The sequence below is a fragment of the Carcharhinus amblyrhynchos genome, chromosome 5 (genome assembly GCF_965287045.1).
Source record: "Carcharhinus amblyrhynchos chromosome 5, sCarAmb.v2.hapA, whole genome shotgun sequence".
NCBI classification, from domain to species: domain Eukaryota; kingdom Metazoa; phylum Chordata; class Chondrichthyes; order Carcharhiniformes; family Carcharhinidae; genus Carcharhinus; species Carcharhinus amblyrhynchos.
In genome coordinates this window covers 95091841-95118661 of record NC_137328.1, presented here as the reverse complement: position 1 = coordinate 95118661, position 26821 = coordinate 95091841, and the positions used below count along the sequence as shown (strand labels likewise).

General features: G+C 39.9%; 2 protein-coding genes across 6 annotated transcripts in view; both read left to right on the top strand.

Moving 5' to 3' along the window:
• Window positions 1–191: 191 nt before the first annotated feature.
• ak6 (adenylate kinase 6) lies at window positions 192–14091 on the top strand. Its single transcript, XM_080189220.1, has 5 exons — window positions 192–251; window positions 6675–6767; window positions 7614–7672; window positions 10902–11047; window positions 13281–14091. The coding sequence occupies exons 1-5, from the start codon at window positions 221–223 to the stop codon at window positions 13468–13470; spliced, it is 519 nt and encodes a 172-aa protein (XP_080045346.1). The 5' UTR covers window positions 192–220; the 3' UTR covers window positions 13471–14091.
• A 945-nt stretch (window positions 14092–15036) lies between these two features.
• Window positions 15037–26821, top strand: part of ccdc125 (coiled-coil domain containing 125) — a 35283-nt gene continuing 23498 nt past the window's right edge. Inside the window, exons 1-3 of one of the 5 annotated variants that reach the window (XM_080189217.1) lie at window positions 15037–15538; window positions 20238–20597; window positions 24048–24106. In XM_080189217.1, the coding sequence (XP_080045343.1) occupies window positions 20288–20597; window positions 24048–24106 (369 nt within the window). In that variant the 5' untranslated portion in view covers window positions 15037–15538; window positions 20238–20287. The other 4 variants (XM_080189215.1, XM_080189214.1, XM_080189218.1 and 1 more) reach the window with 4 other exon arrangements.

Sequence of the window (26821 nt, the reverse complement as noted above, 5' to 3'; positions counted from 1 at the left end):
CAGGGTGGCCTGCGGTGCCTCTGTGTTGGATCCACGGGCTGACGAGTCGCCGTTTTTCCGTCCCGATCAATCACAAGCCGGACGGGGTCCAATCCGTCGGTAATTAATTTCGTTTGATCGTTTTCGGGTGGTGCGGGAAGGACGAGCCGTGACGCGATGGGGGAAGGCCGCGGCTTCAGGAAGGACCCGGGACCCCCTGGGCACGCGGACGAAGGGAAAGATGGAGAAGCGGCCGAATATTCTGCTGACAGGTAGGAGCCTGAACTCCCCGGTGAGGCATGTAACTCCCCACCAACAAACTCGATCATACCAGAGATATTGGAACACAGGACTAGAATTGTAAATAGGAGGTATCGGGAACCTCATGGATCAGTGCTGGGTCCACCGTTATTTGTCATTTATATTAATGATTTGGATGAGAGTACAGAAGACATGGTTAGTAAGTTTGCAGATGACACTAAGATTGGTGGCACAGTGGACAGTGAAAAAAGTTATCTCCAATTGCAACGGGATCTTGATCAATTGGCCCAGTGGGCTGACGAATGGCAGATGGGGTTTAATTTAGACAAATGCATTTTGATAGATTGAATCAGAGCAGGACTTACTCAGTTAATGGTAGGGCGTTGGGGAGAGTTACAGAACAAAGAGATCTAGGTGTACATGTTCATAGCTCCTTGGAAGTGGAGTCACAGGCGGACAGTGGTGAAGAAGGCATTCAGCATGCTTGGTTTCATTGGTCAGAATGTTGAATACAGGAGTTGGGACGTCTTGTTAAAGTTGTACAAGATATTGGTATGGCCACACTTAGAATACTGTGTGCAATTCTGGTCACCCTATTCAAGAAAGGATATTCTTAAACTAGAAAGAGTGCAGAGAAGGTTTACTAGGATGCTACCAGGACTTGATGGATTGAGTTATAAGGAGAGGCTGGTTATACTGTTTTTTTTTTCTTCTGGCACGTAGGAGGCTAAGGGGTGATCTTATTGGAATTCCTTCCCTAATGGTATTGTGAATTAATAGACAGCATGTGGACTGCAGCAATTCAAGAAGGCAGCTCACCACCACCTTCCTGAGGGCAACTAGGGATGGGCAATAAATGCTGTCTAGCCAGCAATGTCTGTGTCCCAAAACTAAAATAAATCATTTCCTTTACAAATTAATGTTGAACTGCCTTTGGAGATTTGTGATTGAATCTGGTTCTTTCAAGCCCCATTCTGGAAAATGTGCAAATTAAAGAATTGTGAACCTTTACTGAGCAGCTTACTGAGAGGTCAGGTCTGCACCACCTCAACTCACATCTGCAACTGTGCACCTCTATTCAAGATAGAACTTTATAAGCTCAAGAAGTGCATGCAACCATATTGATACCAAAAGCATGATTAATGTATTAATGGAAATTGAGGGGCATAGATCAGCTAGATACTCCCAAAGATATGGGAGTATCAAACTAGAGGGCATAGATTTAATGTGAGAGGGGAGAGATACAAAAGTGTCCAGAGGGGCAATTTTTTCACACAGAGGGTGGTGAGTGTCTGGAACAAGCTGCCAGAAGTAGTACTAGAGGTGGGTACAATTTTGTCTTTTAAAAAGCATTTAGATAGTTACATGGGTACGGTGAGTATAGAGGGATATGGGCCAAATGTGGGCAATTGGGATTAACTTAGGGGTTTTAAAAAAAAAGTTGGCATGGACTGTTTACATGCTGTAAACCTCTATGACTCTATTAGGTCACCCACTCAGCCTTCCTTTATCAAACAAAGGGAAAGAGGCCCGGACTGTTCAACCTTTCCTCATGAGTAGAACTTAGAAGTTCAAACTTTTAAATCTGTTTAGCAATGTCTGCAGTATCTCCATATCTTGTTTAAAATATGTTGACCAGAACTGTACATACTACTAAAAATGTGGTTTATAATCAAGATTTGAGACAAGTTTAGCATAACAGTTCAATTCTAAATTCTATCCCTTCAGAACTAAACCCCTGTGTTTGATTTGTTTTTGTTATGATCTATTGGCCTGCATTGGAGCTTTTGGTGATTTGTGTATTTGTACACCCAGATGCTTTTGCTCCTCTGCTTTATTACAATTGTAATTTTTCAAGTAATCTTTTGACTCATTTTCTTCACAAAATGTAATAGCTCACACTTACCTGTGTTGAAACTAATTTGAGAGTTACATGTCATACTGTAATTTTTTTTGTTATCTTGTCTTGACTGTCCCTCCAAATTTAATGTCATTGGTGTGTTGACATTTGTGTCTTGAACAGACTCTGTTGAAGCCATTTGTCTGTCATTTCTTGGAGACTGCACAATTTGTCTTTGTGCACAAACATATGAATGAGGAGCCATTCAGCCCCTTGAGTCTTGAGCCCCTTGTGCCGATGACACCAAGATTGGTGGGAAGGCAAATTGTGCGGAGGGTGTGGAGAGTCTGCAGAAGGATCTAGATAGGCTGGGTGAATGGGCCAGGAACTGGCAAATGGAATTTAATGTTGGCAAGTGCGAGGTGGTTCACTTTGGTAGGAATAATGGTAGGAAGGATTATTACTTACGTGGAGAAAAACTGCAGCAGGCGACGGTGCAGAGGGACCTCGGGGTCCTTGTGCATGAGTCGCAAAAACCCAGCTTGCAGGTGCAGCAGGTGGTCAGGAAGGCGAATGGGATGCTGGCCTTCATAGCAAGGGGGATTGAATATAAAAGTAGGGAGGTCTTGCTGAGGCTATATAGGGCATTGGTGAGGCCGCAGCTGGAGTACTGTGTGCAGTTTTGGGCGCCGTACTTACGCAAGGATATTTTGGCCTTGGAGGGAGTGCAGAGGAGGTTTACTAGGCTGATGCCGGAGTTGAGGGGGTTGAGCTATGAGGAGAGGCTGAATAAACTAGGCTTGTACTCGTTAGAGTTTAGAAGAATGAGGGGAGATCTCATTGAGACGTATAAGATGATGAATGGGATGGATAGGATAGAGGTGGAGAGACTCTTCCTGCTCAGAAAGGACAGTAGGACTAGGGGGCACAGCCTCAAAATAAAGGGGGGGGCGGTTTAGAACGGAGTTGAGGAAGAACTTCTTCACTCAAAGGGTGGTGAATCTCTGGAATTCTCTGCTCGTTGAAGTGGTGGAGGCTACCTCGCTAAATATTTATAAGAAGCGGGTTGATGGGTTTTTGATAATAGAGGGGATTAGGGGTTATGGGGAGAGGGTGGGAATGTGGAACTGAGCCACGACAGATCAGCCATGATCTTATTGAATGGCGGGGCGGGCTCGAAGGGCCAGATGGCCTACTCTTGCTCCTATTTCTTATGTTCTTATGAGTCTGCTGAAATTACACAAGGCAACAACTTGAAATTTTAGTGTATTTTAAATATCAGTTATGATTCAATTGGTAGGATTCTCACCTGAGTTAGAAGGTTTTGGATTTAAGTCTTACTCCAGAAATTGAGCACAAAATACAGCTCCAAAATCAAGGTTTAAAGTTTATTTATTACTGTCACACGTAGGCTTACATTAACAGTGCAATGAAGTTATTGTGAAAATCCTCCAGTCATCACACTTTGATGCTGTTCGGATACACTGAGGGAGAATTTAGCATGGCCAATGTACCTAACTATCTCGTCTTGCAGACTATGAGAGGAAATCAGAGAAAACCCACGCAGTCACAGGGAGAATGTACAAACTCCACATGGACAGTGACCCAAACTGGAATCAAACCCGAGTCCCTGGTGCTGTGAAGCAGCAGTGCTAACCACTATGCCACCTAGTGCAGTACTGAAAGAGTATGGCATTATTGGGGTGCTCCCCTGTGGAAGAAGTTTTGAACCAAGGTTGCCATCATAGTTTTGAATGGACCTACCTTGCATTAAGTTGACCTTCCTCTACACCCTAGCTATAACTAACACTACATTCTGCACTCTGTCATTTCCTTCTCTATGAACAGTGTGATTTGTATACCATGCAAAAAACAATACTTTTCACTGTGTGCTAGTACATGTGACAGTAATAAATCAAATCAAAGAAAAGATTTTGTGGTACTATATCAAAGAAGAGCCGGTGTATTATCCTGGTGTCAGGAGGCGGCTTGGTGGAACAGTGGTTAGCACTGCTGCCTCACAGCATCAGGAACCCAGGTTTGATTCCTGGCTTGTGTCTCTATGTGTGGAGTGTGCACATTCTCCCTGTATCTCTGTGTGTTTCCACCCATAGTCCAAAAGACGTGCTGATTAGGTGCGTTGGCTATGCTAAATTCTTCCTCAGTGTACCCGAACAGGCAGAGTGTGGAGACAAGGGGATTTTCACAGTAACTTCATTGCAGTGTTAATGTAAGCCTACTTGTGACACTAATAAATAAACTTTAAAAGCTTATGCCAATATTTATCTCTCAATTAATACTTGAAGAACGTCATGGTTTTTTTATTTGGGAGAGTTTGCTGTGCGCAAATTTGCTGCCGGGTTTCCTGCATTGCAGCAGTGAGTTCCCTTTAACAAGTATTTCATTGGCTGTAGAGCATTTTGGGATGTCTGGTGGCTGTGGAAGGCACTTTGTAAATTCAAGACTTTTTTTTAGAAAACTATTTCAAGGCGCTTCATATGAACATAATAGCTAGGAATTAGGCAACTCAGCCTCTCCAGCCTCCTCCACCTTCAATACAATCATGGCTGATTTCATCTCAGCCCCATGTCCACCTTCTGGCTCCTACTCATAACCCTTCATCCCGCTACTAATTAAAAACCTATCAATCTCCTTAAATTTGTTGTGTGTTCTGGCATCCACTGTACTTTGGAGTCGAGGGTTTCACAGATTCATGACCCTTTGAGTGAAGTATTTTCTCCTTTTTGTTTTAAATCTGCTCCCTTTAGCTGACTTGCAAAGAAAATAGATGTTGGACCAAAAGTATAGGAAAGGGTGACAAATTCTGAAGTGTTATCTATGGTGGAAAATTGGAAGCTGGCAAGGAAATCCAAGTTTGGGGATTACAAAGGCCGAGATATCATTATGGGCAGAGCAGAGGAGTCTGCCAGCAAAAGGACTAAAGTGGGGGCAGGCAATGCCATGGAAGTGATAGAGAAGATATGGTGTAGGAAGATCAGCTTACAGTCGAGTAGGATGTGGAATTGCAAATAAACTTGTTCACTCTGATACTGGGCCTAAGCTACTGATTCCATCCCTCTCCCTGGCTATTGAGTTTGTGGTGGTAGTGGAAGACAATGATTTTGCCGTTAATTGGAAAGAATTGTGGCATTTAGAGTTGGAGGTTGGGCAAGCAGCCTTAAAATACAGGCAATAGAATCTGTCAGAGATGCAGTGAAGAGTTCAAGCAAGACATTGTCAGCATATGTGTGAATATGTCTGACACCATTTTACCCTATTAATCTCCCTGACATTAAGGAACAATATAGCATGGCCATTCAGCCCTACCCACACATTTTTGGACTGTGGGAGGAAACCGGAGCACCTGGAGGAAACCCATGCAGACATGGAAAATGTGCAAATGGACACTCACCCAAGGCTGGAATTGAACCTAGGTCCCTGGTGCTGTGAGGCAGCAGTGCTAACCAATGTGCCACCATGCCACCCTACTGTTAAGAACAGTATGTGGATGAGAAAGAACAGAAAGGTAAATCATTGTACTTCATGGTAATGGGTTGGAAAGACAAGCCATTGCTGACAATTCTCTGATTACAATCTGATAGTTAAGAGTGAAACCAAATATGATTCTGGATGGTTTGGTTGACAGCATCAATAACTGCACTTGAAGAAGGATGAGAAGGAATAATGTGCCCTGCAGATGGCATTCCTGATTTTGACAAACTTGTGGTAGAATAGAAATGTGATTCAGAGGTGGCAGCACCTTGAAGGACTTTGGACAGGCAAATGATTGTGGAGATGGGGAAATAGTTTACAAGGACAGAGGAGCTGAGGATGGAGGTTTTTTTAAGGAGAAGTGTGATGAGAGTACCTAAGAGGGAACCATGATTGATCAATAAGGGAATTTGGGTGGGTCAGCAGTTGACTGGGAATGACGTCAAAGGAGCAGAGGTTTTGTCTCATGGGCAAGCTGAGATTGGAGAGGACATAGGATTAAAAGTTGACAGACGCTTTTTTTTGAGGCTAAGGTACAAAGGATGAAGGTTTGACTTGATGGGTCAGTGAATGGAGGCAAAGCAGCAAAGGCAGCTGAACAAGTGGACAAAATAATTTGGGAGTTCCTCATACGTATTGCTATGAAGGGGAAAGAAGTTTAAGGCGATGCTAACAAGTGGAGAAAACTCATGATTATTTTTGCTCTTCAGAATGAACTTGAGGTTTGAGGTCCGACAGTACTTGATGTGGTGCTGCCTGATCTGTTTTTGAATCGTTGATTCAGTTTGTGTAATCGGTCACACTGATGTCTGCACCTGTTTGATTTGGGGGAGTATAATGGTGGTGAAGAACTGGCGTGAGAGTCAGGACTGAGAACAAGAACATCAAACATAGAGGGTTATGAAATGTAAATAAAATAAGTGCAAATAACTGTCTTCAATGGCTTTGTTTTGTAACCTAATGTTTTGTCCAACAGATGTAAGTGAACATCGTAGTTGCATAAATATTGAGAGTCACATTTCTTAAGAGTTAACCCAGATTATGCTGACTATTGCTGAACTACCATGTTGCTGTTTTAACAATACATTTACTATTCTGCCAGGTACTCCAGGTGTTGGGAAGACTACCCTTGGTAAAGAGTTAGCTGGAAGAACTGGATTGACATACGTTAATGTGGGAGAACTGGCAAAAGAAGGTGAACATGAATGAAAAGTGTATTTAAAATTGTTAATCTGGAAATTGCTGGAACGGGATGAGTTATAATCTAATCTAACCAGTTTATATTCAAATTTAACTTGGCTGCTAAAAATTTGATTGCAGGCAATTTTAAAAATCAATATGTTCCTGAAAAAGATTGGTAATTCTTGAGCATTGGATTATTATTACTACTCAATATTTACTGATAGTCTTTGTTTTACCTTTTAATATCTTGACTGTCCACAAATGAGGCTTGTGACATGGAAAATGACGTATCATAAATTGAGTAGCTTCTTGACTTCAAGCAAGGTGTTAACCCAGAACTGAATTTTCACGAGTTACAGAAAGTATTTTCTGCAGTCAGGCAAATTATTCTTGGCCTAATTCTTGCTACAAGTGAAACATTTATATATTTTCAAAATACTTAAGAGTTAGGACAAGAAATCTGCAATTCTAGGTGCTGAATGTTACTGAAGGTGATGAAAAATATTTGCTTTGAACAATATTGTAAATAACTGTCCCTGTTTTGATCACAATTCTTGCACTTCTCTATCAGTTTATCTGATTTGATTTCTTTAACTAAGGCGTATCCAAGTACATTGTGTTCAAGTAAATGGATGGACGTTTTGCTTTTAGATAGCAAGACAACGAAAAGCAATAACCATTGCTCAGTGTTATTATTAACATTTTTCCATGATTTTTATATTATGTTCAGCAGTTGTATGTTTTACTTGCACTACTTTGCAAGATGTGTATTGATGTAATTAATTATTACATAGTTTCTCTCAGAGTTGATGTTGCTGTTCAGAAAGTAAACTGTCGTATTTCTAATTTTCTTGTAAAGGTAATCTGTATGAAGGTTATGATGAAGAATACTTGTGTCCCATTCTGGATGAAGACCGGGTGAGTTTTGCAATACAAAATGCAAAATGAATTGCAACTTAATTTTTTCATGTCTGTTTTTTGGTTAACAATTAATTAGTTTAATGCTTACTGCAAACTTTATACACCCTCCTTGAAGTTTTGGATTCTGATCAAACTGCTTAGAGTAATGAAAAAAAAAAGCAAGTCAGTTGGACAAATTTCCAATCATTTTAGCTTACTTGTACATACTTCGAATGGGGAGAAATAAACTTCACTGTCCCAAAATTGATATTTTTCAGTGAGTCTCACATTAATATTGAACATATTTTCATGACTGCCTCTCACACCTGTAGTTCTAGCTTCAGCTCTGAGCATCACATCTTGGGAAAGACATACTGACCTCTGAGGGAGCACAGAATTGATTTGATAGAATGAGAATTGGATTCCAAGAGAGTAAGAGTACACAAACTAGGGATGTATTCCCTGGAATTTTAAAGATTTTGGGGCGACTTGAAGGTTTCAAGGTATTAAAGAGAACTGATAGCCATGATCTTAGTGAATGATGAAGCAGACTGAAGGGCCGATGTTCCTGTGGCAGGGTATATAGAGGGAATCTATTTCTGCTGGTTGGGAAATCGCTAAAATATTTGATCCAGGCCTTTTGGGAGTGAATTTAGGAAACACTTCTACAGCAGGAATATGTGGTTAGATCACAGATCAGACTGAATGTTATGGCTGGATGGCTAAATGGCCTGCCCTTGGTTTTTGTAATTTTCTTTCTTGTCTTCCTCTACCAAATATCACAAACCGTAAGAACTAGGAGCAGAATTAGGCAATTCAGCCCCTCAAGCTTGCTCTGCTATTCAATATGGTCATGGCTGCTTTTGTCTCAGCCTGAACTCCACATTCCTGTCTATTCGCCATAAGCCTTCAACCCATTATTAATAAAAAAGCTGTCTATCTCTTCAAATTTATTCAATGTCCTGGTAACCTGGGGTAATGAATTCCATTGATTCACGACCCTTTGGGAGAAGTAATTTCTCCTCATCTCTGTTTTAAATCTGTCATCCCTTATCCTAAAACCATGACTTCTTGTTCTAGATTGCTCTATAAGAGGAAACATCCTCTCTACGTCTGCTGTGTTAATTCCCTTCACCATCTTGTATACATCAATTAGATCTCTTTCATACTTCTAAATTCTAAATTATAGGCTTAAACTGCTCAACAGTAACAGGAGTAGACATAAAAATTATTACTGTGCAGAAAGAGGCCATTCGGCCCATCATCAGCACGAGCTCTCCAAATGAATAATTTAGAACTGTTTTCCTGCCTATGTCCTGGAACCATCTTGCTCTCATGTCCTTCCTTGGCCTGCTGCAATGTTCCAGTGCAACCCAACACAAACCAGAAGGTTTATAATGGTCAGTGCTCAATAAAAACAAAACTTGAGAACAAGTGATAGATGTCCTTGTGAGGATGGAGGGCTTGGGGCAACATTTCTTTTGCATTAATAAATGTCAGGATGGAGAAGAAAGTTCACAGTCTAACATTGTTGAACTCAGTGTTGAGTCAGAAGGCTATAATGTGTTGAATTGGAAGATGATGTGTTGTTTCTCTGATTTGTGATGGTGAGTTGAAATGGCAAGCAAAAGGAGGATTGGGGCTAACCAAAGGTATTCAGAAAGGTGATCACCCAGTCTGCGTTTAGTCTCCCCGGTATAAAGGAGACCACATTGGGAACTGCAAATATGGCAGAACAAATTGAAGGATGTGCAAACTAAATGCTCCTTCACCTGAAAGGAGTGTTTAGAGCTTTGGACAGTGAGGAGGAAGGAGGTAAAGGGGGAGGTGTTGCATCTTCTGTGATTACATGGTAAGGGGATGAGGGATTGGGGATGATGGAGGAGTGGATCAAAGTGTTACAGAAGGAGTGGCCCCTGCAGAATGCTGATTGGGGAAGATGTGTTTCATGGTGGAGTTGGTAGAAATGGTATCCTTTGAATGTGGAAGCCAGTGGGCTGATGAGGGAAACTATTGCCACTTATCAGGAATGACAGAACACAAGTCCTTTGTGCCGTATGTGTGCACATGTGCTAGGGGAATTTCTAAGGACTGATGGAAATTATTCTTTGAGTACAAGTGTGTGTTAACCAGCTCTTGTAGTCTGCTAAATAAGTTTTGTTTTATAATTTTATTGAAATAAGCCTGGTTAAAGTGTCTCTTATTCTGGGTAGCAGTGGAGAAAGTAAATGGTTGGCCATTTTGATGAGTGAATTCAACTTTTAAATTAATGGTATGACCTGTGTACTGGGGCTAGACGATATGCTCCCACCCTATGTTGTATTTCCCTTTTCAGTTAGCTGCTGATCTTGTATGTTCTCTTCATGCTGCTTCTATTTGCTTTTTCACCTCTTTTCTGAGCCTTCTCAATTGTATTTTCTACATGATGTCATCAGCAGACTTTTTATTTCTTTTCTCACCCAAGGAGCTCTGGATATGCTTTCCCTACCTTTAGAGAGAATATACATGACTGTGTCTGAAAAATCACTACTTTGAAAGTAGCCCATTGTTCAGCTACTATTTTTCCTGCCAGTCTTTAATTCCAATTTGTTCGGTCGAGATTGCTCGATTGAAGTTGGCATTTCCCCAGTTAATTATTCTTGTTCTGGATTGTTCTTCGTTTTTTTCCCCCACAGTCAATTTAAATCTGATAGTACAATGATCACTGTTTCCTAAATGTTCTCCTACTGATACTTTATCTTCTTGGTCCACCTCATTTCCAAGAACTAGGTCTAACAGTGCACCCTTTCACAAACTGGATATGTATTGCTGCAGAACATGTTCCTGAACCTAGAAGCTATTGCTAGCTCAGTCTATATTTCAGATAAAGTCCTCCATTATAACCACGCTATAATTTTTGCACCACTTTGCAATTTTCGTGCATATTGTTTCCTCTGCATTCTTCCCACATGTTGGTGGCCTATAGTCTAGTGCCCAATGTTGGTGGTTTGGGTTGAAGCTGTGGGCAGGCTGTAACAGTTAACTGCCAATCTATTAACTGGAATTCACTTGCTAACCAATCAGTACTCTCTTCTCATGAAATATAAATTGTTATTCCCTTTACCTTTTGATGTTCTTCCAAATGTCCTGATGAGCGCATTTTTTATTTTCAGAACAAAAATGTTTGACAGTGTGTGCATGCTTGCATGATATCTATTATGGTATGTTCACATAAATTTAACTCCTAATAGAGCAATCTGTTATGCAGGTGGTTGATGAACTTGATGATAAGATGAGTGAAGGTGGGATAATTGTTGATTACCATGGCTGCGACTTCTTTCCTGAGCGCTGGTTCCATATTGTGTTTGTTCTTCGTACGGATAATTCAATTTTATATGACCGATTGGAAAACAGGTATCAAAATATTTGTCTTGATGTTTTTGTTCAATTAAAATTCAGTACACCCAAAATATTCTTAGTGCACATTTATGCTGTATACATTATGTCCATTTCTCCCCCACCTCCAAAAAAATCATCCTACTGACTCAGCAATTGAATCAACTCTTTTTTTTAAAGAGGGGGCTGGTCACATTTGAGTGACACTATGAGCTTTTGCTCTGAATGTTGGCAGGCCTTTTGAACTGTATGGTAAATTTCAGTTAAACCTAATCTTGTTTTTAACCCAATTTCCATTCAGACGGTTTGTAGAAGATGTTGTGGATAGCAGTCAAGAGAAGGGATCTCCCTCACACTCCCTCTCCTTTTCATTGATATTCAGTTCATTGAACCATCCTCCTCCATCACCTCTCCCCTTTCATCCAGCTGGGTGCAACTGCTCTTAACAGGTTCTATTCATTGTAGCCAAAGAATCACTTGCAATCGTTTCTCTTCCTTCCCTTATACCACTCCCAAAGGATCTATCCTGGACCACCTCCTATTTTTCATCTGTACGCTGCCTCACGGAGACATCCTCGGAAAACCCATCATCAGTTTCCACATGTATGCTGACAACTCTAGCTGCACCTCTGCATCCCTCCACAGTCTCTCAAATGTTTGACGACTTGATATCCAGTTCTGGATGAACAGAAATTTCCTCCATGTAAATATTGGGAAGGCTGAAGTCTGTGTTTTCAGGCCCTACCACACACCATTCCCTAGTCAATGGCTCCATCCCTCTATCTGACGACATTGCTGCCATATTTGACCCCAAGAAGAATTTCTGGTCACATCCATCTCCAGGACTGCTGATTTCCACCTCCTGTAACATAACCTGAGACAGAACCTGAGTCAGGCAATCTGCTGCTAAAACTTTACGCCCCATCTTTGATACTTTAACTTTACAGTTTCAGTGCATTCTTAGTTGGTTCCCATATTCTATTCCCCCATGAACTGGAGATTATCTAAACTTGTTGATCATCACCCCATTCTCACTGACCTACACTGGCTCTCATTTAAGTAACTCCTCAATTTTAAATTCTCATTAACGTTTCAAATCCTTCTAATAGCCTAACCCCTCCAAATCTTTTTAATGTCCTCTTCCCCTACAACCCCTGAATACATGCGCTCCCCCAGTTCTGCACTTTTGAGCATCCAATTTTCACACTGCTATTTGGCAGCTATGCTCTCAACTGCCAGGCTCTAAATATGGAATTCCTTTTCTATACCTCCTTTCTCTTTTAATTTTCTTCCTTTTAAGATGTTCCTTAAAACCTAACCATTTGTCTAAACTTCAGATCACCAATCCTAATATCTCTGTGAATCTGTTAAATTTTGTTCACTAAAATTCTTTAAGTGCCATGGAATGTTTTACTGTGTTAAAGGTGCTGTATAAATGCAAGATGTTCTGCTGCTCCTGCTGTTTCCCTTTCCTGTCCCAGGAACATTGATGTCAATTGTAGCACTTCTCCTCCTCTATCTGAAATTGGCTAATCCAGTACAAACTGGAGACCAAATCTGGGATCATAATAATCTGAAATGGAGTAACTATTTTTTTAATTTATTCATGGGACATGGGTTTTGCTGGATGGCCAGCATTTATTACCCATTCCTAATTGGCTTTTGAGAAGGTGGTGGTGAGCTGCCTTCTTGAAACGCTACAATCCATGTGCTGTGGTTGACTCACAATTATACTTAAGCTTGGAAGGCAGAATAGTTCAAGCTTCTATATCTCCACATTCAGCAGTCATACTCTTCCACCTTGGTCAACTCAAATTCACCTAATATAGTAGATTAATATTTCTACTGATCTTCCTTTCCCTCTGACCCAGTCAAGAACAAATAAATTGCATACAAAGTTGCCAGGCTTGAATGACTACAAGTTCAAAATTGAACTTGGCGATTTACCTTTCCCTTCTCAGTCCACATGCTCCAGAATATTTGGTCTCATCTTTACCAATGCAAGATCAACGTTACTCTTGTATTTACTTTTGAACAAAATTAATAGGCATTCTGTGATACATAACTCATTATGGATCTTAGTGCAAACTGTTCTTTTATCTTGCATTGTTGAACCAAAATAAATGCACCATTCTATAGGTTTTTGAAAAGGTGTCAGGTTTTCTTCCCATTTCCTTGATGTTGCTAACTGCTTTCAGTGCTGAAGAAACTTTGAAATGACAATTGACATTTTATTTTCATCGTTATTCAGGAGTTACACTGGAAAGAAGCTTCAGGACAACATACAGTGTGAGATTTTTCAGACTATATATGAAGAAGCCATGGAGTCATATCGAGAGGAGATTGTGCATCAGTTACCCAGCAACACGCCCGAGGACTTGGAAAGGAATTTGGAACAAATTATACAGTGGATTGAACAGTGGATGAAAGATAACAATTAAATGTTGGCTATGATGGATGGGCTTGTGCCAAGAAAACAGACTTATGTACAAATGCCAACTGTAATCTAAGGAGCTGGCTGATTTTCATTCAGCTGACTTGGTAATATTTGTGAAATATCACTGGCATTTTAAGCAGTAAATAACACACAACTTTCAGGCTGTTTAAAGATTTGCCAAATATTTACAAACAAAATTCAGTGATGCTCGTTGTAAATATTTTCCCTTGCATTAAATGTATGAATATGCTGAAGGGTGTGAAAGTATTAATTTATAAATTGAATAAGTGTCTAAAAAAATACATAGTTCGAATGAATTAGATTTTATTTTGAGAAAAATTTGGGTAAAATTGCTGCAAAGCGAGATGTATTGCTGCACCTTTTTGTCTTGCATTCATCAAAACAAAGGCAAGAATACCAAATTTCAAACTATTACAACAATTTATATCATTTGGGCAGGGGGGTGGGTTTACAGCTTCTTGTTGTTTTCTCTATGGCAACTGGTAGTCTTACATTTGTCCTGATGAGTGCAAGACTGAAAGCTTTGGCTACATTTCTCCATTTTTGGCAATATTCAAGTTCTATACTACCAGTTGGCTGTTGTAAATAAAGTTATTTGAAAGAATGATTTAGAATGGGTAATTGAGTCCTAGCTACGTTATAGGCCCAGGGTTGCATATGATTTTGAATTTCCTTGCATTAGCTAAATGAACATGATAGTGTCAGCTGTGATTAGATTGAGAACATACTCACCTCAGAAGAGTTCAAGACCCACATGAGACTTGAGTGCAAAATGTAGGTCAACAACCCCAGAGCAATGCTGTACTGTTAGAAGTGACTTTTTAATCAGATAAGACATTAAACTGAGGTTCTCTTTGCTTTCTGTATGTGTGTAAAAGATGCCAATGTACTATTTTGAAGAAGAACAGTGCATTGGTTTCCTAGCCAATATTTATCTTTCTATCAACAACACTGAAACAGATTATTTAGTTGATTGTGGGAGCTTGCTTTGTTGCTGTTTTTCAACTTCACGACAGTAACTAAACTTTAAAATTACTTCATTTGGTTGTGGAATGCTTTGGGGCATCCTGAGATCATAAAGTGCTATTGAAATGTAATTTAAAAAAAAAATTAGTCCTTAAACTAATGGCATGAGTTGCAATATAGCACTGAATAATATGGAGGAGGGGCAAAACTAACTTCTTTCAGTGCTGATTTCCCACTCACCATTGCAATAGTTTATGGACAAATGTGAAGTAGCATTAATGGGAGTTGTAGATTGATGGGAGTGGTACACATACACACACACTCCCATCTGGAAGGAGAAAGGCAGCAGTAATTTAACACGAATGTATTTGGACAGAAAAGCTTACGTACATCTGCACCAATGTGAAATGCAACTTGGTATATGCCCAAAAGAGATGTGACGATTCAATTAAACTGAATACATTTTAATTTCACTTATTTATAGCTACACTAATTGTTGTCCTCTTGATAGTTTGTTTTTAAAGTTAAAATCAAAATAGTACTCAAAACACATGGCATATCCATCTTACTTTCTCTGTTTTTAATAAAACTTCTCCAATTAAAAAAAGTATCGGACATGACTCCCTGATCAGGTACAGTGCTGTTTTGTTTAGTTTCTGCTTCACAAACTGTTTTTAAATCAACTGAGAGGAACGTTTGGACGAATTATAAATTAACCAATTCTGGTTTGTAACTTACCGTATAAGATTGCCGTTCAGCCCGATGAAGTTTCTCAAGTAATTCGAAGTTTAGGCAAGGCGTAGGGTTCGCTTTTTTTCAATTGTTCCAGGAACAATGTGATTCCACATTTCCTGTGGGCGGAAATGAATATTTTTGGTTTGCAGGGTGTACTGCAAGTGGTGTGGTGACTGCAGCACCTGGTGGAGTTGCACAAGTTTGCTCAGGCTCTGTGAGCTGAGCTCTTACCTGGAGGGAGGTGACGTCAAGGCCGGGTCACGTGAGTCTGGATTTCCGCCATTTGTTTTCCGGGCAAAGAGGCAGTAAGTTTCCACCCGGATCCGGCAAGTGGGAATCGGCTGATCGGGGTCGGTAAGAGCGGGCTGAAGGGAGGCTTTCTTTCTGTGTGAGCCGGTCTCTAAGTGAGGCTCCGCTCGGTGGGCGGCGCCCTATAATTACTATAACATCCATTCAGGACCAACATGCTGCTTCCTTCCGCCTGCAGGCTGTTATGAAGATGGACATTTGGTTTCTTGTCCTGGTAAAAAAAGGCACTAGTTTTCGGGAGTTGTAGAGCAGGTTTTCTGATGTGTGCTGCTGCTTCTGCATCTGACATTGAGATTGACCCAAACAACCCCACTCACTGCCTGTAGATCAGTGGTGTAAATTCACCAGATTATTAGGAATGTGGGATGTAAATTTAACATGTATGTCTGAGAAATCAATCTAGTCAGTGTTGACTGGCTGTTGATCCACGTTAATCTCCAATTTAAAATTTTCGATTTGGTGCCCAAATTTCGTGATAGCCTTCTTGCTCCTTTGTATCTCTCTGTAACCTTGTCTAACCCTAAAACTCTGACAAGAGCTTCATGTTCATCCAACATTCCTACTGTGCAAACCTGACTTGGTAGCAGTGCCTTCAAATGCCTTGATTCTAAACTCTGAAATTACCTTGCAAAATCTCTCCTCACGGCCCCTTCTGCCTCTTTGACCAAACCTTTTTTTCCTGTGCTAATAGCTACTTCTTTGAGTGTCATTTTTTTCTGATTGTGTGCCTGTGTAGCATTTGAGTTGGTTTACTATGTTAAAGACAGGAAAAAATACAACTTTTGTGCTTTATAATATGTGTGTGATTATGCACTGCCAATGGGATAGGATCATTAAACTAATATTGACTGATCAGAAAGCCCAGGCTAAGTTATAACATGCCTAGGTGCAGCTCTTTATTCTACAGTAATTCACATTTTCAGTTTTCTACAGTCTGCCACTGGATTCTTAAAACATTGAAATCACCTATGATTCTTTTGCCCCTTGATGAACTAAAGGCTTTGTTCATCTTTATTCATCAAGATGCTAATCATTTCTTGTTCGAAATCTAGATTAAACAACTCAACTTTGCAGTGGTTACTGTTTTAGATATTGCAAAAAAAAGTGAAGCAGTTTAGTTAACAAGTGGAGAAAGCTCTACTTCAGAAATGTTTTTAAATTTATTTTCACTCAAACTTTATCCCCAGTGTGTGAAAATTAGCTTTCTTCTATAATTTCTTTCTATCTGAAAAACTTTCTCAAAAGTTTTTGTGCTTTTCTATTGATTATTCACTCATGGAAATAAATAGACCATTTTGTTAATTATATCACAATCATTTCTGCCTAAGATTTAATGAGCTTATCTTTTGTATCCCTCCTTTACAATGATGCTATTAACTTTAGTGGCATCTTTTAATGTTCCAAGTGCTTCACAGAAATGTTACAAAGCATAATGTTTTGACTGTGAGCTGCATATGGTAACATTTGGGCAGATGGCCAAAAACTTGGTCAAAGAGGTAGCTTTTAAGGATTAATTAAAGGCAGGAAGAAAGGTGGAAAAACTTAGGGAACTGAGCAGCGACAGATCAGCCATGATTTTATTGAATGGCGGGGCAGGCTCGAAGGGCTGGATGGCCTACTCCTGCTCCTATTTCTTATGTTCTTATTAAGTCCAGAACTTAGAGCCTAGACATTGCTAAGTGCTAAGTAGAGGATGCTTAGAGACCGGTTATCTCAGAAGGTTGTGGGACTAGAGAAAATTACATTGAAAGGAAGGGAAGGACTTGCAAACAATGATGAGAGTTTTCAAATCATGGCATCGTTGAGTGGGAGTCAATGTAGGTCAACAAACATGGGGAATGGGACTTGATTTGAGTGAGACCATGACAGTAAATTGAACAATCTCAAGCTTATGGAGTACTTTAGATCGTGTTTTTTTTGTTCCTATTTGTAATACCACAACTAATTTTATTGCCTTTCCCCTTGGAGGGTTTTCACAATACTTGATTTTTTTCTGTTCCTGTGATGCTGCTAATTGAAGGCTGCCATTCTTTTTGTTTGTCTGTTGAATTCTAAGTTTTACATAAGTTTAGATGTCTTCTGTTAGCAATGGATCACATGTAAACAAGTTTTACTAATGTATTACATCATACGCAAAAGAAGGTTAACGTGCCTTTATTGGGCTATAGATGCAGAATGTTCTGTTTCCAAATGATTGAAACTTGAATATGGGCTCTGATGTTGACAATCCTTTTGAATCCTGGATGCTAGGAGAGCACTGATATTGTTTCAACAAATTTGTAACACCAAACAAATTTGGAATTTAGTTGAGTTCTAAGGAAGTAAGAGTTGTTTTCATTTTATTAACGCTGGTTGAATTTTCTATCAGTAATATATTCATTAAAGATATTTCTCCATTTCACAGCTCACCTGGGTTGTGCTTTATTATTTGGTGTTATTAGGTTTTACGGTTTATTAAGATGTTGACTGATGAAAAATATTACATTGGGAATTAGTAGAATTAATTAAGTAAAATTATAGCATAAGAATGGCTTTATTGAATTATTAGAGACTCCCTAGTTAAAGGCATAAGCACAAGGATTTTTTATATTACTTTATTGAATGGGTCTATTTCAGGGCTTTAATGCCTAGCAGATGATACTGGGTGAAAACCCCTTAACATCACCTTGGTTTTAATGGTGAAATCGCCCCATCTAGCCCCCATTGCACAGCTATCAGTAGTTGACAGATGATGTTCTGTTGCAGACTTAATATAATCCACTTCTTTTAGTGAGTGATAATTGTGGAACAAGTCCTTGATCTTGTTATAATTCACCAAGTAAAGGAGGAATCTGAAGCTCGTCTTTGCTTAGCATAGATTTATTCTCAAAACCCAAAGAGCACAGGCTTTCTTTTCCTTCCCCTGACACAGGCAGAAACCAGTCCTTGTGTGTATTTAAGAAAAATGCCTGTACATCTCCCCAATTAGTAACAGCTGTTCTGATGTACAGCTGAAGTGTGTCATTGTGATAGGATTCAACATTAACAGTTCTAACCTGTCTGAGAAGCTACTAATTGCTGATAAAACACTCTTCAAAAGCAGACAGGTGTCTTCAATGCGATAAGAACCCATTATAGTTGGTGTTAGGTAGATTGCTGTTCTCCTTGGATTGTCCTTAGTGGAATAAATTTTGATGTGCTAATTTACAGATCATACAGTTTGCCAACCCTGACAAGATAAATGGCAAACTTGACAAGTAATCACAGGAAAATGGGTGGCTTTTGAATGGGAAAACATCCACCCTGTAAAAGATGGAGTTGATACTCAACAAAAACAGCAGAGCACTGTTATGCATGTTGTAGCATGCCCCTTTAAGAGAATAGATTCAATCACCACCCTGAGTGGAGCTTGCTTAGCCAGTCTTGTGCTGACTACTAGAAGATCGATTATTAATAAACAGTTCCAATAGTTTATTTCCATTAACCTCGTGGTCTTGTATTAGTCTTTATGGAATTAACTTGTTCACCTCCTTTTATTGGGTGTTCACATTAAATCAATTAATCTGAAAGCTGGGGCATGGATGGAACTTGACTTGGTTGCCCTTCTCTTCCTGCTCCCCTTCCTCAGTCCAATTACCTACCCCATTCCATAACCCTGTTTTTCCTGAGTGTTGTATTTGGTCTTGACTCCCTGTGTGCATGGGCATGGTAGATCAAAAGGGCATATTTGAAATGTAATAGGTCTGGATTTTCCTATGGGCCAAATCAGCTTGTTGCTGATGCAAATGTCAGTGATCAAATATGTTAGAATGATATTCCATATTGGCAGTAATTTCAATGTTTAAATGTGTTGGCTTACCTGTAGCTGGAATGCCTGATTTGTTGACTTGTGCTTACTGGGTAAGCCTGGAAGTTCAAACATCATTTTGAAATGTGTCATAGTCACAGAGCATGTTCGCTGTCAGTTTCAATAATAATGATCATTTGGGTGAGGTACCTGCAGGTAGGACTGCTACCTGTTGGAATTCCCTTCGTGGAGACAGTCAGTGTCTTCAGGAGTGAGGGGATAACTCAAAATGGTTGGGTAGTGCAGTAATGAGGGCTGTTTTTTTTCACTATCTCTGCTCTGAAAATAGAAGCAAAGTTAAAAATTGGGATGCAGTGAAACTTGAATGCTCTGCCCTAAAAATCTATAGGTTGATGGGTTTTTGATAAGAGAGGGGATTAAGGGTTATGGGGAGAGGGTGGGAATGTGGAACTGAGCCATGACAGATCAGCCATGATCTTATTGAATGGCGGGGCAGGCTCAAAGGGCCAGATGGCCTACTCCTGCTCCTATTTCTTATGTTCTTATGATGGTTACTATGAATGCAAAAGTGGAATTTCGCCACACGGTCATAAGTATATAAGGAGTATAGTAAGGGGCTGAGGACACAGGCATATTCCACTGCAGTTCCTTTCTTCCGGTTAATTATTCTTACTCTGAATTGTTCGTTGTCCTTTTCCATAGCCACCCTAAACCTGTAAAATTAAATGGGTTGAAAGATTTGTAAGTGAAATATAGAGAGCAGATGAAATCTCTTTACAATTCCATTTGTTAAAACTTCAAGTACCTGCAATAGCTGATATTAGAATATACCTCAGAAGATAAAACTAGTACTCTGGAGTTAATTTCTTTTAAAACACGATTTGTCAGCTCAACATAATACCAAATAACTTATCTTTTGCTTTATTTTAAAATATGCTTGTTTTCTCCATCAGCTAGTTTTCTTTCTGCAGATAATTGGGCAGCTGGACCAGCACAGCTCCTCATGTCTGAGAGACATGGAACTGAGGTACACGTGCAAGAGGAGGATGATATGTCAAGTGGAGATTTGGGTGATGGCCTCTGCAGAAAACCTGGCGGAATTTATGAACAGAAACGTGGATCGGTTGCTGAGACCACAAGATCAAGACAAGGAGCAGATGTTGATGACTCTATTTCTAGTCGGAGTGTAAAAGTGGATGAAAAGAATGGGTTTACGTTTTCCCATTGGACAAAATACAGCAGCCTCTATAATTCATTCCATAAACGAACAGCTTCTGATGGGATGAGTACTAGCAGGTGGTTGCTCAGTAATGGTAAAGTTCACTTTTTTAAGATTATGACTGCTTGTAATGTGCATAACTATGAAGATTAGGTTTGATAAGTTGTTCAATTTTTCAAGTTTTAAATACCTGTAATCCATTTTGAATGAAAGCATAGCACTTCAGTTGTAGTGATTATAATGTTTTTTGAGCCTCATTCTTAGCTTGGTTGAAAACTCTGGCTTGGTAACTATTCGTGCTCCTCAACCTAAATGCAATGTTTTGACATCCTGAACATTTTTAGTGTTATGACTTGTTCTAAAAATTGAGTAAAATTTACTGTTCCTAAGGGATGAGCTGTGAGCTATAAAGGGGTGAAAAGCACATTTATGTATACCTGTACAATCTAGGTTTAAAAGTGGATAAATCCTTGTAACAATGCAATAATAGCAAAAATAGTAAAATAATAAGCAAATAATAAAATAAGAAAAAAATGTTTCTATGGTAAATAATGCAATTTTTGTTAACAAATGGACAGAGTACAAATCAAAGTTTGTCCTTTAAGTTTTTAAAAATTAGTTTGTGAAGTAAGGGCATTGCTGGCGAGGCCAGCATTTATTTCTCATCCCTCGTTGTCCTTCAGATTGTGGTGGTGAGTTATTGAATCCCTGCAGTCCCTGTGGTGTAGGTACAGCCATAGTGCTATTAGGGAGGGAGTTCCAGGATTTTGACCCAATGACAGTGAAGGATTGACAATACAGTTCCAACTCAGAATGGTGAGTGATTTGAGGGGGAATTTCCATGTAGTAGTGCTCCCATGTACCTACTGTTCATTCAAGTAAACTGTGCAGAATAGCACTGGGTGAAAAATTAGGGGCAAGTAATACTTGAGATAAGTTATAAAGGAACTCTACTGAAGCAGAAATTTGAAGTGGGCTTGACTCCCAATTAGATTTGTGGAGAGGGATGGGATTGAAGAGGGATGGGATCTTATAGCGACTTACAAGATAATGAAGGGGCTAGATAGGGTAGAGGTAGAGAGATTCTTCCCGCTTAGAAAGAATAGCAGAACTAGAGGGCACAGCCTCAAAATAAGGTGGGGGGGGGGTGCAGTTTAGATCAGAGTTGAGGAGGAATTTCTTCACTCAAAGGGTGGTGAATCTCTGGAATTCTCTGCCCATTGAAGTGGTGGAGGCTACCTTGCTGAATATATTTAAGTCACAGGTAGATAGATTTCTGATAGACAAGGGAATTAAGGATTATGGGGAGAAAGCGGGAAAGTGTAACCGATCCACTTCAGATCACTCATGATCTTGTTGAATGGCGGGGCAGGCTTGAAGGGCTAAATGGCCTACTCCTCCTATTTCTTATGTTCTTATGAAGGATATGGTGAGAAAGAAGTAATTTTCTGTTTTAAAAAAAAGGGCAGAGCTCTTGGGTCTCATGACTTTATCCTTAAAAAGCTCAACACAATTTTGATTGATCTCACGTACCCAGGGTTTTCCCAAAAAATTATTTCACAGCTCTGTTAAATGTAGGATGTACATATATGGTCTTTTTGTTTTCCCTTCTAGTATTTTGGATTCCCTAGTATTTAAACCCTTTTATTACAGGCTGAATACAACAGCAGAAAGAGTTCTCCTTTTTGCCATCCTCCTGTCCCACAAATAGTTTAGAATGATGAGACATTACTCACGTAATGAATAATGAGATATAACAGTTTTATACAATACTTAACGTAGTACTGCACAGCATCCCAGGTCATTTTGCAGTGGCATTATCAAACAATTTGATACCAATCCAGGTTAGGGAGACATCAGGGCGGATAACCAAAAGCTAAGTCAAAGAAATGTATCTTAAAGAGCATCTTGCCAGCCTATCTGCAGCATTTTACATGGTTGAACAAACCAGCCTGTTCCAATGCCTCTCCTCTGTGGTCCAGCTAGTTTGGACTGCTCTCACCAGATTTCATTGTTATCTATCTAATGGGAACCAGAGAATCACTTCTGTTCCTGCTCCTGCAACATGCCTATTGTGTCCCCCAAGCATCGAAGGCCACCTTTCATCTCCGTCAGCTTGCATCCTGAATTATTTGAGGGTCACTGATTTTTACTTCGGGCAGGGCTAGAAATCAGGCCCCAGGTCTGACTTGTCAGGAGCAGGTTTGAACTCAGCATTTTTGAAGTTATTTTGAAGCACATGCTAGCTAACTAAGCTAACCAGCCCCAACCCCTCCTATTCACATCCTCGTACTGTCCCTTGATACCCAGTTCCACTTCATCGCCACCTCTCTTGACTCCTCCACTGCTTTTAAGTTATCGGGCCGCTTATCTGGTATCTAATACTGCATGAGCAGACGTTTCCTCCACGTAAGTGTTGGGAAGATTGAAAGCATTGTTTTTTTGGTCCCAGCATCAAATTTTCTTCCTTAGCCACTTCCTCATCCTTTTTCCTGTCAATTGTTGAGATTAAATTGGCCTGTTTACAACATGGGTGTCATATTTGACCCTGAAATGGGCTTCTGGTCTCATATCACACCATCACTCTGCCTCTATAACATTGCCCACTTTCATTCTGTCTCAATGGACTGTTGCTGAAGCCCTCGTTCATGCCTTTATTAGCTCTAGACTTGACAAAGCAAATCTGGTCAGTTTTGCAAATTCTAACCTCCATAAACTTGAAGTAATCTAAAACTCCACCCATATGTTAACTCGCACCAAATCCCATTTACTGTCACCTCTGCCTTCACTGACATACATTGACTCCTGGTCAAGCAACACTTTGATTTTAAAAGTCCTTGTTTTCAAATCCCTCCATGGCCTCACCCCTCCCTGTCTCTGCATTCCTTGAATTCTGACCTTTGATAACTCTGCCTTCAGTTCCTTTGCCTTAAAGCTCTAGAAGATCCTTACAGCTCCACCTAGTTTTCCTCTCAAGGTGCTCCTTAAAAACCTACCTCTCTGATCTAATATCTCCTTTTTTGACTCAGTTTCGTAACTTGTTTTATAATGCTTCTGTAGAGAGCCTTGGGACATTAGGTGCAAATTAGCTATGCGTGGTGTGTACAATGATTGAATCTGTTCTCAAGATAGGTGTTCCTTTAATTATTTTCCAATACAAACTAATTTACAAACATTTCTTGAGAATTGTCCTTTATAGTTGAACTGCAAAAGACCAATTGAAACATGTGAAACCAACTGTTCCTTTTATTGATGGATTTGAGAAATCACCTGACAAACAATAAAAGGATTAACAACCTTGTATTCATATTGCATCTTTCATAATCTGAGAAAGTTCCAGACTGAATGTTTTAATGTAGGAAATGCAACAGCCAATTTGTGCAGATCTAGAAATAGAAATTAAAGAAATCCCTAAATCATCAGTTTTTAGATGGTGCAAAGTGACATACAATAGGTCAATATTGCATATTTAGCTGAAGTTGAAGTTTGTTTACTTTGAATACTGCGATGTGTTAAATTTATAAAACATATGTTATTCCTGCAGGCTCACAAGTTGAAATGTCAAATGAAGAGCTAAAATGCCGGCTTCAGGAAGCTGTGGAGGTAATGTAGTTTAGTTAAGAATGACTGACTGACTGTGTATTTTGAAATTAATTCTTCATTTAAAAAAAACATTGGGCTCTCGCAAGAAGTAGCAAATTAAGCATGAAGGTAAACTTGTAAAAAAAAATGACAATGAGAGACTACGTGAAACTAATGCTTCCAAAAATTGGATGTTTTGAACAAGTTTAAAAAAAAAAGTAACTTGCTCCTTTTTTTTGCTCAACTTAAACAAAATATAAAAAGAAGGGAAAAATCAACTGTGTGTGTGTGAAGTGCTTGCTTAGAGATTTCTTGAGTTCATGAAAACTTGATCTAAATTGTAAAGTTTCCCTGAGGCCAGCTGAGTATTTTTAATTAAGCACATAATGAGGTGAAGATGACCCCCCTCAATTTACTTCACACAGTTTTCATTTCTTGGTTTAACACATGAGAAAACCATGTTAATGCTTTATAACTGTCAAATTTGGAAAAGATGACACTTTTTCCAGTGACATGTATCGTGTGTTATGAAGTTACTTTGATGAAAGTCATTGCACAAAAGTAATGATTCTGTATTTCTCTGAAAGTATAAGTTCACATGTCTATCCTATCATAATATAATGCATATTCTATTGTAATGTGAATATTGGTGCATAAAATTTTCTTCAATTATTATGGTGGAGGACAATTAGACAATTAAACAATTCACTGGAAAAGGAGGCTTCATAATATCTCCATCCTCAATGATGGGGAGCACCTCAGTGCAAAAGGTAAGGCTGAAGTATTTGCAATAATCTTCAGCCAGAAGTGCCAAGTGGATGATTTATCTCAACGTCCTTCAGAGGTCCCCAGCATCATAGATATAAGTCTTCAGCCAATTTGATTCACTTCATGTGATATCAAGAAATGGTTGAAAGAATGGGATGCTGCAAAAGCTATGGGCCCTGACAACATTCCAGCAATAACAGTGAGGACGAGTGCTCCAGAGCTAACGGCACCCTTAGTCAAGCTGTTACAATTCACCTTCAACACTGGTAGCTCTCTTGCATACCCAACAAGTAAACAAACTCAAATTAACTTCGGGACAAATTAGAAGGAGCAGCCCCCCCAAAAAGGAAGGCGGGACAGCCCGAACAAAAACCAAAGTCGGAAGGAAACTTACAATCACGTTTTGATTTAATGTCTTAAGGTTCTACAACACACCCCAGCCCCTGCAGTGCCCAGAAAGCACCCGGTATCTATCCGGGAATGTGGAAAATTGCTACGTCCTGTTAACAAAGAGTAGGACAATTCTAACCCAGCCAATTAACACCCCATCATTGTACTCCTGATCATCAGCAAAGTGATGAAAGGGGTATTTGGCAATGTGATCAAGCAGCACTTCATCAGTTACCTCCTGCTCACTGATGCCTTGTTCGGGTTTTGCAGGACCACTCAGCTCCTGATCTCATTACAGTCTTAATCCAAAAATGGACAGAAGAGCTGAACTCAAGCGGTGAGGTGAGAGTAACTGCCATAGACATCAAGGCAGCATTTGACCAAGTATAGCATCAAGGAACCATAGCAAAAGTAGAATTCATGGGAATTGGTGGGGGGAAAACCGTTGGAGTCGTACCGAGCACAGATGTGGTTATTGGAGGTCAACCACCTCAGTTCCAGAATATACTGCAGGAGTTCTCAGCGTAGTGTCCTAGACCCAATCATGTTTAGGTGCTATATCAATGACCTTTACTCCATCATAAAGTCAGAAGTGGGGATTTTTTTTTTAATGGTTGCACAATGTTCAGCACCATTTCAAGACCCCTCAAGTTCTGAATCAGACTGTGGAGCAAAACCTGGATAAATTAAGGTGTTGGCTGATAAGTGTTGAGTGTCATTTGCGCCACACAAGTGACAGGCAATGACCTTCTCCAACAAGATAGAATCCAACCATCTCCCTCTCACTTTCAATGGCATTACCATCTCTGAATCCCGCACTATCAAGATCCCGGGGGTCACCATTGAGCAGAAACTGAGCTGGACTAGCCAGATAAATACAGTGGCTACAAGACCAAGTCAAAGGCTTGGAATTCTGCAATGAGTAACTCACCACCTAGCTCTACAAAGCCTGTCCACCATCTACAAGACACAGGTCAATAGTGTGATGGAATATCTCCATTTGCTTGGGTGTGTGCAGCTCCAACAACACTGAAGAAGCTTGACACCTTCCAGGACAAAGCAGCCTTCTTGATTGGCAGCCATCCACCACTTTTAATATTCACTCACTACACTACTAATGTAAAGTGACAGCAGTGTGCACCATCTACAAGATGCACTGCAGAGATTTACCATGGTTTCAAAGCAGCACCTCCCAAACCTGCAGCCTCTACCACTGAGGAGGCCAGAGCAATGGATGCATGGAACATTGCTGCCTGCGAGTTCCCCGACAAACTTCACACCATCCTTACTTGGAATTGTCGTTCCTTCACTGTTGCTGGATCAAATTCCTGGAACTGCCTCCCTAACAGCACTGTGGGTGTACCTAAACTGCATGGACTGCAGCAGTTCAAGAAAGCACTCACTCACCTTACTCTTAAACGCAATTAGGCAATAAATGGGTAGTAAGAATGCTGGCCTCGCCAGTGATGGCCATATCTCATATAAAAAAAATGGCACTGATTAATATGGAACATTCTAAGAAGAGTTAATGAAGCACCATTCCAACTCTTGGTACTGATTTTTCATGCAATTTTTATT